This window comes from Nannospalax galili, unplaced genomic scaffold (genome assembly GCF_000622305.1).
Source record: "Nannospalax galili isolate Female #2095 unplaced genomic scaffold, S.galili_v1.0 scaffold293, whole genome shotgun sequence".
Classification (NCBI taxonomy): domain Eukaryota; kingdom Metazoa; phylum Chordata; class Mammalia; order Rodentia; family Spalacidae; genus Nannospalax; species Nannospalax galili.
The window spans coordinates 6,218,195-6,234,125 of record NW_008337147.1 but is presented as its reverse complement, the minus strand read 5'-3'; the positions used below and the strand labels follow the sequence as shown (position 1 = coordinate 6,234,125).

At 34.5% G+C, this 15,931-nt stretch overlaps 1 protein-coding gene across 2 annotated transcripts in view; it reads right to left on the bottom strand.

Annotated features, from left to right (window-relative positions):
- Nucleotides 1-3,371: 3,371 nt before the first annotated feature.
- Cadm2 (cell adhesion molecule 2) overlaps nucleotides 3,372-15,931 on the bottom strand; it is a 1,155,779-nt gene continuing 1,143,219 nt past the window's right edge. Inside the window, exons 9-10 of one of the 2 annotated variants that reach the window (XM_008832226.2) lie at nucleotides 6,330-6,455; nucleotides 3,372-5,487 (exon numbers count right to left, since the gene is read on the bottom strand). In XM_008832226.2, the coding sequence (XP_008830448.1) occupies nucleotides 5,369-5,487; nucleotides 6,330-6,455 (245 nt within the window). In that variant the 3' untranslated portion in view covers nucleotides 3,372-5,368. The remainder of the gene's footprint in view (nucleotides 5,488-6,329; nucleotides 6,456-15,931) is intronic. The other variant, XM_008832227.1, reaches the window with a different exon arrangement.

Sequence of the window (15,931 nt, the reverse complement as noted above, 5' to 3'; positions counted from 1 at the left end):
AGGTATAACATAGTAACATCTTACTTTAAATTTTAGAATATTTTATAGATTCACCATCATAATTTGAGAAATTTATGCAACTGTTTTCTAGAGGAAAATATGCTCATAAAATGGAATTTTAATTTAAAATATTTAAATTACACCATTGAAGAGTTTATATCAAGCCTAGGCAGAAAATATTGGATATTTATGGCAATGTTTTTCATTATTTGGGGTTATTTGTTCATAAAGCGGTAGTTTTAAAATTCTTAAGTTTTGTTTGTATAGTTAACACTTCTCAGGAAAATAAATCATATACATGATTTGTATTTAAAACACAGCATTGATTTCTAAGAAATTGTTACAGTTTAAAAATGAAATACCCGGTTGGATTGCAAACTGTTGCCATTAAATTATTTTTTTAAAAATCACAATTACATAACAGCAAAATATTAACTAGGAATGGGAAGAACTATCCTTACCAGGTTTTCATCTTTTACCTATAGGAAGTTAATGATAGAGAGCAGAACAAACGCATATCCATACACCATAAAACACACTACAAGAAGTTGGCTTTTGAGATTTCCCAGGGAGTGGGGAGTACATTGTTATGAACGTCCCCGAATGATGCTTCCTGGGATACCTTATAAATAATTACTTCCTCTATTTATATTGAAGTATCATAGCCCATGTTAAAAGTGAGAGGTAGAAGGATTATTGTAAGTATGCATGGCAGAGAAATTACCAGCTATATCCAATAACTATTGCATTCAATATTAATAATCTCAATACATAAAAATGCTGATGATTTTAGAATTCATTCATTTATGTTGTCCCCTTTAACTCTCATTATCTTGTGGCTTCCAATCCATTGCCTTTGGAAGGGTATAAGTGCAAAGGGTACGATTGGGTTGCAACAGGGAGATAAAGGAAAGTATAGAAGAGAGAAAAAAAAAACATTAAAATGTAAGTGTCTTTAAGTATTAAATGTACTCATGTTCTTTGCAAGAACTTATAATCAAAGCACATCAATCTATTAAAGCACAGACATTTCAAAGAAAAATTTAAGAATGTCAAATTCAATTAGATATGCACCAAAGTTTAAAACTCAAGTTATTTCTCTCTAGAGTAATGGTAAATACTAAAACAAATAATTTTATTCAATTATCTCCATATTTAAATAAGAAAAAATGTAACTTGTTGCTAGTGCTTTACTATGTTAGATATGAAGATTAGAAAACTCTTGGATCTTGTTTAAGATTCTTAAATCCCTTTGCATTAAGTATCCAGCAATAGAATGACAGATATTGCACTGATTACATTTCAATATTGCCAATGTATATTTCAAAACAAATTATATTATCTACACTAAGTTTTCCTCTTTCCCAGTATTCAAAATGCATATTATAATTACATGGGTTTCCAACATCCATACACAGCTAGTACAAGATACTTACATGTACATACACTGTAGTTACCTATATTTTGCATAGTTTTTAGTGTGTACTTTGTGCCACTTAACAAAAAGCATTACTCATCAATAATATTTATTAGGTCTTTCACTTATTCCAGCTGTGATTACTGGTGAAACATTTCATTTTGGGTATTCATCACATATTACCATTTGCAATACAGTATTGGGCATTTCAGAAGGCTCCAGTAACTATAAATACCAAGGGAAAGTTGCAGGGAGTTATGAAGATTTGCACTTTTTCCACAGTTTTAAAAAACGATGTGGAATTTTATATTTTTAGTCTATTAAATTATACTTATGTACAAAGGGGCAAGGAAGGAAAAGCATTTTTGAGTCCCCATTGGTAACACTTTGCAATAAGTGGCACTAAATTACACGATAACTGCTATGTTACATGGAAGAGCCATCACTGTCAAAGAGTTGCTGTACACGTGCCTATGTGGAATCTCAATGTTGTTACAGTCATGAGTACATAATTACAAGTAAGCCTGTTTTTTAATTGAAATATTTATATTTTTACAAAAAATAAAATAAATGAGGTGTTAGTTTCTTTGCCATAATCAGGAAAGTTGGTTTTCTTTCTCTATTTGTTATTTTTAATTGTAGAGTTTTTATGAAAGACTAAGCATCTTGAATAAATATGAGCTCATCCAGTTTCTAGATTAAATTTCAATATTAGGTTCTTTAAATTGCTTCTTGAAATTTCTGGTAAAAGAAAACAAGTTGGAATTTCTTTTTATGTGTCCCTTTCAATATCTCTTCTTCTCTTACACACACAGACACACACAGACACACACACAGACACACATACACACCACTATTCCACTGGGCCTTTTTGTCTTTACTCTTGCATTCATAAACTTTTCTTCTTTCTATTTTCGATCACCATTCTTCCTAGGACATTCAAAAATGGAGAAGAGGAAAAGAAGAATGTTGCTTAGATATTTTTGATGGAGGACAATCAATTTACACTGTAAACATTTAACTGGCAGAGTAGAGCTTCTTTTGGAAAAGAATGGTACTCCATATTCTTTGAGGTTTTGTGTGTGTCTGTGTGTGTGTCTGTGTGTGTGTGTGTGCACTCTTTCCACCAAGTCCCCTACCTACTGTGCTCACTTAGCAGAGACAGAAAATGCCTTCATGTGCATGCAGGCGTGCATATTTCAGACTTCCAAATTGACGTGTGTTCCATTTAGAAATCTTTTTTTCTGATTATCTGGAATAGAGAGTGTCCAGAATTTTTGTTACTTGTTTTTCTTTTAGTTAAAATCAAATAAGTTTAAAGTGCAATTCTACCACTATTTTTTTCTGTTACAGAAATTACATTTAGTTCAAATAGAGGCATGTTCAACTAGAAGCCATTTGATGAGAGCCCACAGATTTCTATCTGCCAGTAATTTTTTTATGAGTTCTTATGAGATTGTATACTACTCTGAGGGGTTAAAAGAGTCAAAAGTCTTGAAATACAAACAGTTTTGGATTTCTAATTTTACAGTGCTATAAATGATGATTGGGTTGTTTAGGGAACAATTTTAGCAGTTGGAGCCAAGTAGAATATAGATGAAATGAAGAAGGATGTAAATACAGCATCAATGAAGAGTAGCAATTTTGTAAGTGCATCCTGGAATTAGGCTTTAAATAGTAATTTTTGATGCAGTTATACAACCTACTTCAGCAATAAGAACCTTTCCGTTTTGTACTAACAGGATGAATTTCGCTTCGTGGAGTCTTCATAAAGATTATGCATTGAAAGGTATGAGCAGTTTATTAACCTATTCTAGTTTCAATGTGTCTAGAGGCACCTACCTGATTCTCTCAAACTACCATACTATATTAACATATTATTGCATTTTTCCACAGATGGTATGGAGTGAATTGTAAAAACAAGCATGCAATCACATCAATGCAGACTTATTTCCTTAAAATATCATACTGTATATGATTTATTATGTTAACACTCAACCACATCATATTATTTATGTTCTGTATATTTTGAAAAAGTGCTGCTTGACTGACATCGTCCTTTTTCTTTTGTAAGAAATCAACAAGATAAATGCTTCAACAATTAAAAAAACTGGAAGATTCTAACATTGTCCTTAAAGGATTGATAATTTTCTGATAAATAATTTAAGATACAGCACCCTTGTCTATCATTTGATATTAATACATGATGTTGTACTCAACCATTCTCATTTCCCCCCGAAAAATTTCAAGATATTTTTACAACTTGAGGTCACCACGCTGTCAGACATCACAAAGACAGCTTACCATATTGTCATTTGTTTTCTTCTTAAAGGTGCAGTGCTCATAAATGGGAAAATAATTTTTAATCTAACTGGATTTTTATGCTTTAGCTTATAATAGATTTAATGAAAACTATTCTAGCAATATTATATCTCACTAGAAGAAATAAGACTTTAGGTTGACTCTGTGTCATATTTAGAATACAGCATTTCATAATAGTTAAATACACCAAAATTTCAAAATAATCCAGAGAAAGAGACTTTCACCTTGGAGTTAAAAGCATGGCAGGAATTCTCTATCACTCACTGTTTCATAAGTTTGTACCTCACAGAATGCATAGACAGGAATTTAATATAAAGAATTAGTTCATTTATACAGAAAACATATCCTAAACATTTTTTGGCAAATCAACATAGGTAAGCAGCTCTGGAACTGCTAAATTAAAGTTTGTAAGTATTTAACAAATGAAGAGTTTGTTTTTAGGTTATTATTCAACTGTGGTTGTGATTTAAAACCTGAGGCTGTGCACTGGTTGTTAGCTTAAAATACCTTTCCTTATAACATTGTGCTTCCATTGTATAACAAATAAAAATTAACAGGAACTAGAAAAATTTGTTGTTGACAGTGCTAGGACATACAGACAAAAATACTAATACATGTTATCTACTTATAATATCGGTTTAAGTAATATCTAAAGGGATATAATGGACATTAGAAAATGCATACTTATGACTGAATAGCCTACAGCCAAAAAAGTTAAATATGTATCAAATAATGTTTAATTGGATTTATTATATGCACTATATACAGATACTAAAATGTCTCAAAATTGTGCCCTACTTCAGTTTTGTTTAGGCAGGTGAATCTTTATGGAGCAAATAAATTATAGAATCAAATAGAGACATGAATGAAATCTTTATGATTCCCAAAATAGTTAAATGTTTGTAATAATTTATTGGCAAATGAAGCTACAATAACCTAATGGTAGTATCTATATCATAATATAAGGTGGCATGTCATGATTAGAATCCATACACATGGCTCTGTATCAAATACTACATTTCTAAATAGCGATTTGATACAGTATTACCAGTATAATCTCAAACATTCCAGAAACTACACTACAGTGTTTTCAGTTTGTGTTTTCTAGGGCATATGTTTCCAAAACATGTTGTCTTTGTAGATAGACAGGTAGAAAACATTGTTTGTAAACCTCTAATCCTCCATTAAACTTAAGCACATTAGGTCATTACCTAATCCTGTGACTTGTGAAAGCTGTCTAATGGCAAACCAATAAAGTCTATGATTTAAAGGAAAAGAAATGTGGGGGAAGGGCTCTGTATACATTTCTTTCAATGTATAAAAACAACTCAATATCATGATCCGGTGAGATGATTAACATTGTTAAGGCTGTATATTCAAGCACTGTATGTTAAAAGAGCAATGGTGCGAAATTTAGGCAATAAGAAATGTCCTGCATTACGGATGGTACAGTAATTAAAGAATGATGCTTTCGACTGCTAGTTGTTGGTATACACTGGCTACTGATAGCAGTACAGCATGGATATTAATAAAAGTAGTAGAAGATGGCAGGAATGATTTCTGAAAGATGATAGCCAGTTTTCTCCAGCAGTCAGCCTGGTAAGTAAAAATCAGAGCTGTGACCTGAATTTAAATAAAATACTCTTTTTTCTCTTCAGCATTGACTTGACTGCCTTCAGCATTGATAATGGCTGTGTCAGCATCTGGTGCATCTTCAGCGCCTTTAGCTTCATTTGTTAAATATGTTCCTGTGAATAAGTGAAGAAAACGATGTTAGTTCTGGGAACCTTGAGAAGCAACCAGTGTTAAAGTTGCATGTGTTTAGAAGCAACTTTTATCTGAATTCTCACATGTTGGAATGTATTCTGAGAAGTAATAAACCACATAACTCAAAACTCTAAATTCTGCTTTTCCTTTTAGCTTTCGAGGAATGTACTTCAAGTGACACTATGACCCAGTTAATTAGAAACAGGAATGAAACTTAAAACTGAGCCTTGTCAATACTGTACAAATTAGACTACAGTAAAATAATCAGTTTCCTCACTACTAGGGGAACATGTATTTCCATAAACTTCCAAAAAATCCTCAATCAAATACTTATAGTTGGATTTTATTCCTACAGATACATTGCAACCTTTGTTCTATTTGTTGTTCTTATTCAGTTTTTAACTCAGAATTGGATTGGTGTAGTGAAGTAATGTCTAGTCAATAGCCAACGCTCCTAGGATGAATCAATGGCTCAGGTGAAAAAAAAAAAGAAAAATTGTAATTTATCTCTAGGATTGAAATCCAAGTATAAATAATTGGTGGATGATTTGGGTTTTCGGTCTATAGAAATATGTAATAAATAATTTTCAGTGGTAATGGTGGCATAAATTTCCTTTAAAATGGATTTAGGAAAATAAATATTAAACCATTTAAAATAAACATCAACTATTCTCTGTAATCATTGGTTCTAGGTCTCATCCTGTTTTCTTTCTGTATCCCCGCCTCACTCTCGAGATAAACATACACATCTGTAGATTTCTAAATGAAATTATTCTTGGAATGTTTTCACCAAAACTAAATGCTCTGTTCAACTATAACCTACCTTTATGTCTTGCCAGATAGCGACCAAGCAGGAATATGGAACACAGTGTGACGAACACAACCACAGCCACTATCCCTCCTATGAGAGCATGATCTGGGCCATTCTGGCCAGCCAGAGAATTGGGATCTAGAAGAGAGCAGAAAATACTGTGTGTTGGTCTATCAATTTCTCCTAAAATACATATCAGACACTAGAATTTGGAAAGAGCACCCTTCTAGTACAATGAAATTTCATTAATGTACAGTATGCCAATCATCCAGTCAACAAATACTTACTGTGTGCCTATATAATACAGAAGTTCTGAGAATATAAGATTGGACATATTAATAACTGTTATCATTTCTTTTATATTTTAAGGGCAAGATGGCAAGAACAAATACACATATACAATTTTTCAGTTACATGTTTGCTTGATCCGCATATTTGAAAGTACATGTGTATATATGTAGCATATAACTAAGTATGTGTTTACATATGATGTGAAAAATCCAAATGTACCACGTTTAAATAAGATTACATTAATTGAAAAGCTAGGGTTAACATCATAATTTTATATTTAGCATTATATCAAACATATTTAAAGCTCTGATGATTGATGAATACTTTAAAGGAATCTTAAGAGAAGGCTGGCAGTGAATTCTTTGGTAGGCCCACTTTTCAAGTCCTGGTAGATGTGTCACTTTCAGCAGAGCAGACCAAAGAGGAGATAAAAGAGAGATCTCTGAGTGGACACTACGTGATGAAGGGAATAATATATTTTGATGATAAGATTATACTGCTGTGAAATGTTGACAGAAAGAGAAAGATGAATTAGTATTTTCAAGTACTAAATGTTTGCTGAATTTGTAGTCCCAGAGAAAGTGGATGGAAAAAGATTATTAATAGCCATTTACATTCTGCCTTTAATAAGATATTATTAGAAAGAGACCAGCCCAGTAAAGGATGTAATGAGCAAAAGAAATTCTAAACATCTGGATACACAAAAGTTTAGAAAGATAGCTATTTTAGAAATTTACATAATAAGGAATAAAACTGAAGAAAACTTGAAGCAAGAAAATCATTAAGGCTCAGCCTATGGCAAAGATCAAATTAAGTATACCAGCCAAATCTCCCAGACCCTTTCTTGCCAAGAACCTTGTGTGGTTCACTTATACTTCAGAGCAGAACCCAGAGCAAGGGGAAATCAAGAAGTCAGTCATGGTTGGCACTGATGCTTTAAAAAACTTGAAAGGTGTCTATAGAAACATGTATCTGACAAATAGATTTAGGAGAATGATTTTAATGGAAGTGGTGTGTCTGTCAAAGAATCATATATAGACAGAAATAACAATCTGTGTTTGAAACCTCAAAAAATATATAGACCCTAAACCTTGTGAAAAGAAATGAAGTATAAAAGCAGTGTAGTCACAGTGGAGGTCATGTTACCCCGCATCTACTTCTGAGGTGGTCGTGGAACAGGACCTTTCAAGATGAAAGCAAAAAGGAATGGACAGAAGAGCACTTAGCTTCCTTGGGGAAACACTATTGTCAAAGCTGAAGGACATTTGTTTGTTTGTTTATTTGTTTGAGGCAATGATTTTCTGTAGCCCCAACTGGCCTTAAATTTGTTGTGTAGACCATGCTGGCTTCATTCTTACTGATAGCCTCCTGTCTCTGCTTCCAAGTTCTGGGATTAAAGGATTATGCCACCATACCTGGATGAAGGACCTTTTAACACTAGACTGACATGTTTTCATAACTTTTCCATTTCCCCCTATTTCCAAATTAGAGCAATGGTAAGTAAAGAGTGGATATTCTGGCTCTGCGCAGCCACTCTTGTGCATTCAGTAGAAAAGTGTATTCATGCATAACTTGTGTTGAGTTAATGCATCCACATATGATAAGATGCACATACTTCAGCTCCAGCTCACAGATGGGAACATAGCTCCAGCTCACAGGAGGGGACCACAACTCTGACCCATGGGAAGAGACCACATCTCCAGTTTTCAGACAGAGACCAGAGCTTCTGGCTCATGGGAGGGGACCACAACTCAGATTTCTCTGACTATATTCATCACAACCCACTCTCCTGATGCCCCAGGTTGTGAATGCCAGAGGTTTTGCCTGTTATGCTGGGAACAAGTGAGGCCTCTGTTATTTGAAGATTCTGGTCTTGGGAAAACTGATTCTCTGGAATGGACTTCCCACCTCCCCTGAGGGTCAATTGTGGTCTTCACTCCATGTGTGGTTCTGAGTATCTGGGCCTTAATGTTGGATCTCTCCAATTTCCAGGAACCAAGAGATTTTCCATTATTTTTCTATTGCTCTTCCACAGCCCCAGTATGCCTATACCCATGCCCTACTGAACTTCTGGAGATAAAAATCACATTCTGGGAAGTTAAAAATAAGAAACAGAAAGTACTGTATAACTAACCTAATATAATTCTTAAACTAAGAATATATAATTATATTTTAGAATATAAATTTGAATTCTTTTAAAAAATACTTTTATTCATTATTTTTATTTTTTGTGTATGCGTGTATTGTCTGCAATATGTGTAAGCACACCCATGTTGTGCAATACCTGTGGAGGACAGAAAAGGGTGTCAGATCCCCTGGAACTGGAGTTAAGGACTGTTGCTAGCTGCCACGTGAGTACTGGGATATGAACCTGAGTCTTCTTCAAGAACAGCCAGTGTTCTTAACTGCTGAACCGATGGTCCTTAACCACCTTTCCAGCCCCAAATTTGAATTCTTATGTCTACTATCATTTTTGATACTTTTTACTTATAAAATATACTATCAAGCTTCACCAATAATGTGAAATTTGTCACTATTCCTATGATGTGAATATGCTACTCGTGCCCTTTCCAAATTCTCCACCCACACAAAATCTTTCAATGGAATCTTAATACTTCTTAAAGAAAGCAATGCTAATAAAATATTTTTGAAATATAAATTCAAAAAAAGATGCACATCATTGCTAGTACACGGACAGGACTCTTATATTATATGACAAGCTCTTGGGACCCACTCATATCTTTCTATGACAATGGTGTCAGCATACAAAAGTCCAATGCAAACTCGGGAGACAAAACCCCAGCATAGAACTGGGGAACAGAACAGCATACTTCAATCTTAGCTGAGGAAACATTGGCAGATGATTACTGATGGGTGAGGAAGAGGTGATTTTCCTAAAACAAGAGACTCTAGATAAGCTGACTGGACCTCAGTGGATGGACTTGCACAGGAGAGTGTCTGGTGACACTGACTTGACACATTGAGCCTTAACACAAATGACAGAGTATATGGGTTCAAGTGTGGGAGCAATGGGAGCATGCCGGTGAGGACAGGGCTACGAAGACAAGTAAGAGAGTTTGAGATATTTTGCATAAAATGCACAAAAATTCAACAAAATGAAATTAAAATATTTAACATAAAGAAAAGATTCACATACTCGAGGATCCTAGACTCTGAATAGGATATATTAGCTTTGGGGATTTTGGGTTGTTTCTTTGGACAAATAGTCTTTATAAGGAAACAAAAGTAAAAAGGGTCAGTTATAAGAAGGCCATCCTGGGCAGAATTCTTATAACAAAATTGTTTTCTCTACTTTTAATGCACAGAGCTAAATGTTTTCCAGACTCCCCTGAAGTTGATGTGATCATGTAATTCGTGTTTTAAATGATGAATTAAAGCCCAGACAATAGAAAATAGAAGTTGTTCAAAAGCAATGTACGCACATGAATTAGGGAGGTATACATTTAAGATAAGAAAGCCACAGGCATAAATAAACCTACGGGTCCTTTCTACATGGGAAAAAGCAACCAAAGAGTACCTTAAAAGTGCTCAAACACCCCCCCCTCTCTCTCTCTCGGGAGAGAGAGAGAGAGACTCAAAAACCTCAATTTCAAAACAATAAGCATCTTGAGTATCCATATATTTATAGCAATGACCATTAATCTCAAAAGAAAAAAATACAGGAATAAAAGAAGTGAAGAAAGAATAAAAGAAATGATTTCTTCTTTGTCTACTCTGATGTCAAAGTTCACAAGTTTGCATTTTATATTTCATTGATAGAAGTTTTAAGTTTGGAAGTTTTCTCATTGATTCATTTTACTATTTCTATCTCTGTTGACTATTTTGATCACATCATGAATTATTTTTCACACTTTTGTATTTTGTCTCACCCTTTTCTCTTGTATTTCATTGATTTCCTTCAGTTTTAAAACTTTGATCTATTTCTTGAGAATTGTTGAATCCCCTTTGCAGTTTCATTCATCTTCTTGATGCGTTTCTTATGTGCCTCTTAATATTCATGTATCTTGTATTAGTTGTTGATTCATCCTATTTTGTGGAATAAGTTTTAAAGGAGAATACCTATTTTTTTCATTTATATGAGTTGTGAAGTGTCTGCTGGCTAAGTGATTGGCATTGATTACAGGTGAGCTCAAAATGAGGCGCCCCCATCATTTCTTTAGTTACAATTCATGTTGGCAAAGATTTTCTTTATTTTGTTTTCTTTTATTTTGATTTTCTGTTTTAATAGTTTCCTTTATAAAGAGTCATAATCTTTAAAGAATTTCTTTTTAGCTATCTTTCATGTGTGGTCTTCTCAATGATATACATCTTACAAATTTATGTAATCAAGTATATCAAATTTTTCATCATGACACAGCTTATGGGTAATGATGTGAAATATACCATAATAAGAGTATATGCATGGAGGGCTATATTATCATCTTCAAATTTATTTACAGAAATCGCAGACATAACATGTAATTTGTGCTAATTTTTTCATAGCTTTTGTTTTTTAAAAATTTTTATTGAGTTTTTGTGTATTTCATACAGAAAATCATCTTTATACCCATTCCCCTTTGGTCCCTCACTGGAGTTCATAATTCTGTCATGTGTGTTAAAGCCTATCATGTAAAGTTAGTGTCTCCAGATGTTCTGTTGTTTGCCACAGTTCTGTGCTAGGTTTTTGTCTTCTTAAGTTTGCACTGGTCTTGTGCATGCTGACACCATTGCTGTAGGGTTGTATAAGAAGGATCCCAGGCACATGTCGGACTATTTCTGTATGATCATGTACCTCCTCCCTGGCTCTTACATTCTTTCCGGTCCCTATTCTGCAACAGTCCCTTAAGTCCTGGGTGGGTAGATTTTAATATAGGAGTCTTGTCCAAGGACCCACACTCTGCAGACTCTTAGTCTCTGAGTTTTGGCCATTTATGATCTTTTGTGTTCCTATCCCTGTGTTGCATAAGGGATCTTCATTAATGAGAATTGATTCATTAGTGTCATTTTCATTACCCCTGTTCTATGTTCCATGTGCCTTAGGTGTAAAGGTTGCATTGTAGATGTGTCAACTAGGCCTGAACAATTCACAGACAATGTCTGTGTGTGACCAGTTGTGGTACTTGTTAATAGTCTCTGACTGACGCAAAATAAGCTTCTTTGATAAGTGGTAACTGGGATATTTGTCTGTAAGTATAAGATATATCTTTTGCACATAGCAAGAAATTACATTAGTCTAGGGATGTGACAATTTTGGGGTTTTCTCTATGATCTATGATCTCTCCAGCCATATATATTTGGTTATGTTTATAGTACCACACTTGAGTTTCCTCCCACTGAGTGGGCTTTAAGTTCAATTAGGTAGCTGTTGATTGGCCACAAGATAAAAGTGCCATTACTATACCAATGTCATTTCTTGTTCTGGTAATTGATGTGGTTTTTAGGCCTTGAGGTTGGGGTTGGATCATCAATTGATATTCTCCATTAACAGCTTGCATAGAGTTCTCCAAAGCTATGAGAGCTAGCCTTCAGGGGAGGTAGCTTCCAGGTCATTTCCAGCAAAGTTCTTCCAAGTCCTGGGTCCAAAGTATGCCCTGTCTTCAGCAATAGGGTCTTACCATCAAGTTCTGGGAGGCAATCAAGCACTGCGCCAATAGCTTGTGTAATTTTGGGAGTCCTCTTGGACTACCCAGGCCAACAACTCAGAGGAAGTTTTCTCCTGTCTGGGACTGTTTCTTGTTATGGGGTTCTCAGCTATACACATGGATTCATGTAGAAATATTGTATGTGTTATTTTTCAGTAGAGTTTGTTTTATATATTGTATTATATGACTTTAAAAAGTTTAAGATGTTATTTATTCTTTAAATTGACGTGTTACTTTTAATTTGTATTTCATGTTTTCTTTTTATATTGTACTTTTTAAAACATAATGCTTCAAATATGTGTTAAAACTAGGTTTGTCAAGGTAGTTTTATTCCCTGATTAACAGGCTTACTTAAATTTCTAACTATTTAAATATTTCAATTGTTCTTTTAAGGTTACTTTAAAATCAATCTATTTCCATTTTCCACTACTTTGGCTAACAATTTGTGAACAGTGATGACAATAAATGCAATGTGAATTTTGCTGACCCCAGAAGTACATCTGAAATATAAATAAAACCGTCCATAGTGCCGGGCATGGTGGTTCACGCCTTTAGTCCCAGCACTCAGGAGGCAGAGGCAGGTGGGTCTCTGTGAGTTCAAGACCAGACTGGACTATACAATGAGTTCCAGGCCAGCTGGGGCTACAGAGAGATCCTGGCTCGAAAAGACCAAAAATAATAATAATAGTAATTTTCCTGCTGACTATAGTTGATCTATTGGACTCATTTTATGATTTTGATAACATTCACATATTTTACTATTTTTTAAAAACTAGTTATCTTCATCTCATGATGATAAAGAACATACATCTTTCCTTAAGAATTAAAAAAAATAATCATGTTCTTGAGCCTTGAATATATGTGTCATTTTGTGATATCTATTTATACAACTACATAAAGAAAAACCTTGTTTTTATTTTTGCTTCATAAATCAGAGCACTCATTGATATTTTTTACTGTTTGTATTATATGTTCAATATCTACCTGTGGTGTTTTGAATGAGAATGTCTCATGACTGGTGTAAGCTCCAAGTATTTGAACACTTGCCTCAAAGTTGGTGGCACTATATGGGGAGGGTCATGGAACCTTTAGGAAGTGCGGCCAGGCTGTAGGACTGGGGCTGATTTGCGGGCATATGGTCTCATCCCATGTCTGGTCTGTCTCTCTGCTTCCTGTGCATGCTTAAAGAGGCAAGCTTTCAGTTTTCTGCTCTGGGTGCCTCCTGCCATGCTTCCTCACCATGAGGGACTCTTACACATCTGGAAGAGTAAGTGCAAATAAAATCTTACAGCTGTAAGTTACCTTGGTCATACGGTGTCATCCTAGCAACAGAAAAGTAATATACCACAAGAACAAGTCTGAAATCTTTCGGGTATTTCATTTTGTCTTTTGTTTTTTCACTTCCCCTTTTAAGGGATTTGTGCTGTTACTGGTGTTATTAATATTTTATTATTACTGTGTTTCCTTTATGGATTCAAATAAGTGGTTTGATTTTAATTTTAATATATTCAATATATTTTGCACTTTGGATCAGTCAGAATTTTGCTTCATCCTTCAACCTGATTTTTTAAATTGAAATTAAATTAATTCATCTTTTTTAGCATTTGCAACTTAACTCTCTTTTTGACTAACAATTCTGCATACACACTGGAAGAAGCTTCATATTGTATGTGATATATATATATATATATATTAGTCACTTTTCTGTCACTATGGTAGAAACACTGACCTGAGCAACTTATAGAAGGAAGGGTTTATTTGAGCTTACAGTTCCAGGGGAATTACAGTCCGTCTTGGCTGGGAGGCATGGTGTCAGAGGTGGCTGGAGAAGAGGAGCAGAAGCTAAGTTCTCACATCATCACATAGGCAAAGGAAACAAGAGGGTGACTAGAGATCTGACAAAGCTTTAGAACTCTCTAAGTCCACCCCAGTGACATGCTTCCTCCAGGATAGCCACACCTTCTAAAACCTCCCAAAACAGTGACATCATGTGGGGACAAAATGTCCAAACACTTGGAGCCTATGGGGGACATTTTCATTTAAACCACCACAGCATGCCATTTCTCAGTTTCTATTTTTGAGATCCTTTTACTAGTTTACATATTTTTCTACTTGTTTTATATTCTCTTTAGTAAATTTCATTTTCTATCATTGACTTTCTTATTCCTCCAAAATAAAATATTTTGAGATTATTATTCTCAAAATAAAATTAATATTAATATTATTGATTGAGAATTTGATTTACCTATACTCTGTATTTAATCCCAATTTCTATCTTATTAACAAAGGCTTTTATCACTTTTACATTATTCACAACTGAATGTTGAAATTTGCTATTTTTTCCATTTAACATAATACATCTCAAACAGCTAGGAAAACATTTTCTTGATGAGGGCACATTATTTCTGGTGTTATTGAAATAGCTTCAGTATTTGCAGGGAGAATTTTAAACTTTTCTTTACCCATACATATATTTTCTATCCTTCATTGGTTTTGGGGGGCCGGAGGGAGGTTCTGTCCCACTGCTTTTCCTGCCTCGGCCTCTCAAGTGCTAGACTTGCAAGTATGAACCATGCAGAGACAATTTCTATTTTTAACTTTTGCATTGAGCTGTTATATGTAAGGTTTCTCTCTCCTGATGCTGGTGTTTTATTCTTGCTTAGCGGTAATGATGTGGGTTAATTCAGCTCCTGAAACTATCTTAGTAGCTGAAATACAGATTATATGGCATCTTTGGTAGCTAAATGAAGAAAGAAACTTGGGATATAAATCATTGTGATAAAGCATGTCAGTGATTGATTTGTTTTTGCCTATATCCTCATTAACTTATCACTATCTCAGATAAAATACTTTTAGTTCATTTTATTTATTTTTTTCTATGCATATGTATGTGTGTGAGGGTGTGTACATGTGTATATGCAAGTACATATACACATATGTGCATGTGTACAGAGGTTGGAAGTTGATGGCTAGTGTCTTCTCTCATCACTCTTACCTTATATTTTGGTGCAATCTATTTAAAAATTATTGTTATTTACAGTATATATTTTTATTGAATTCTTGTGCCTTTCATTGAGGTTTCATCATAACAATTCATTAAATTCACCCCTTCTAAGGTACACAATCAGGGCACTACATAAAGACACTTTAGTCTGGGGCTGGAGAGACGGCCCAGTGGCTAAGAGCATGTACTGCTCTTGTAGAAGACCCAGGTTCAGCTCCCAGCACTCACATTGGGTAGCTGACAACTACTGCAGCTCCAGGGGATCCAATACTTCTGGATTTCACAAGCATCCACACATACACTCACATGTACACATAAATAAAAAATGAAAAAAAGGCACTTTAATCAACCATGGACAAAAGCCAGCACACACAACTGTGGTCCCAAAAGAGTCTATCAAGTGATGTCATCACTGTCATCTCCGTATAGGGAAATAGAATCTGTGTCATTATAATTGCTTTAAACCTGTATATTTTCTATGATTTGCAGTTTTCTTGGCAAGTTTAAAATTAAAACATTTTGGGGCTGGAGATGGCTCAGTGGTTAAGAGCATTGACTGCTCTTGCAGAGGACCCTGATTCGATTCACCTACATGGTGGTTACAAACAATCCTTAACTCCAGTTCCAGGGGAATCCAAAGCCCCATTCTGAACACAGCATTGCACAACCTGAGTACA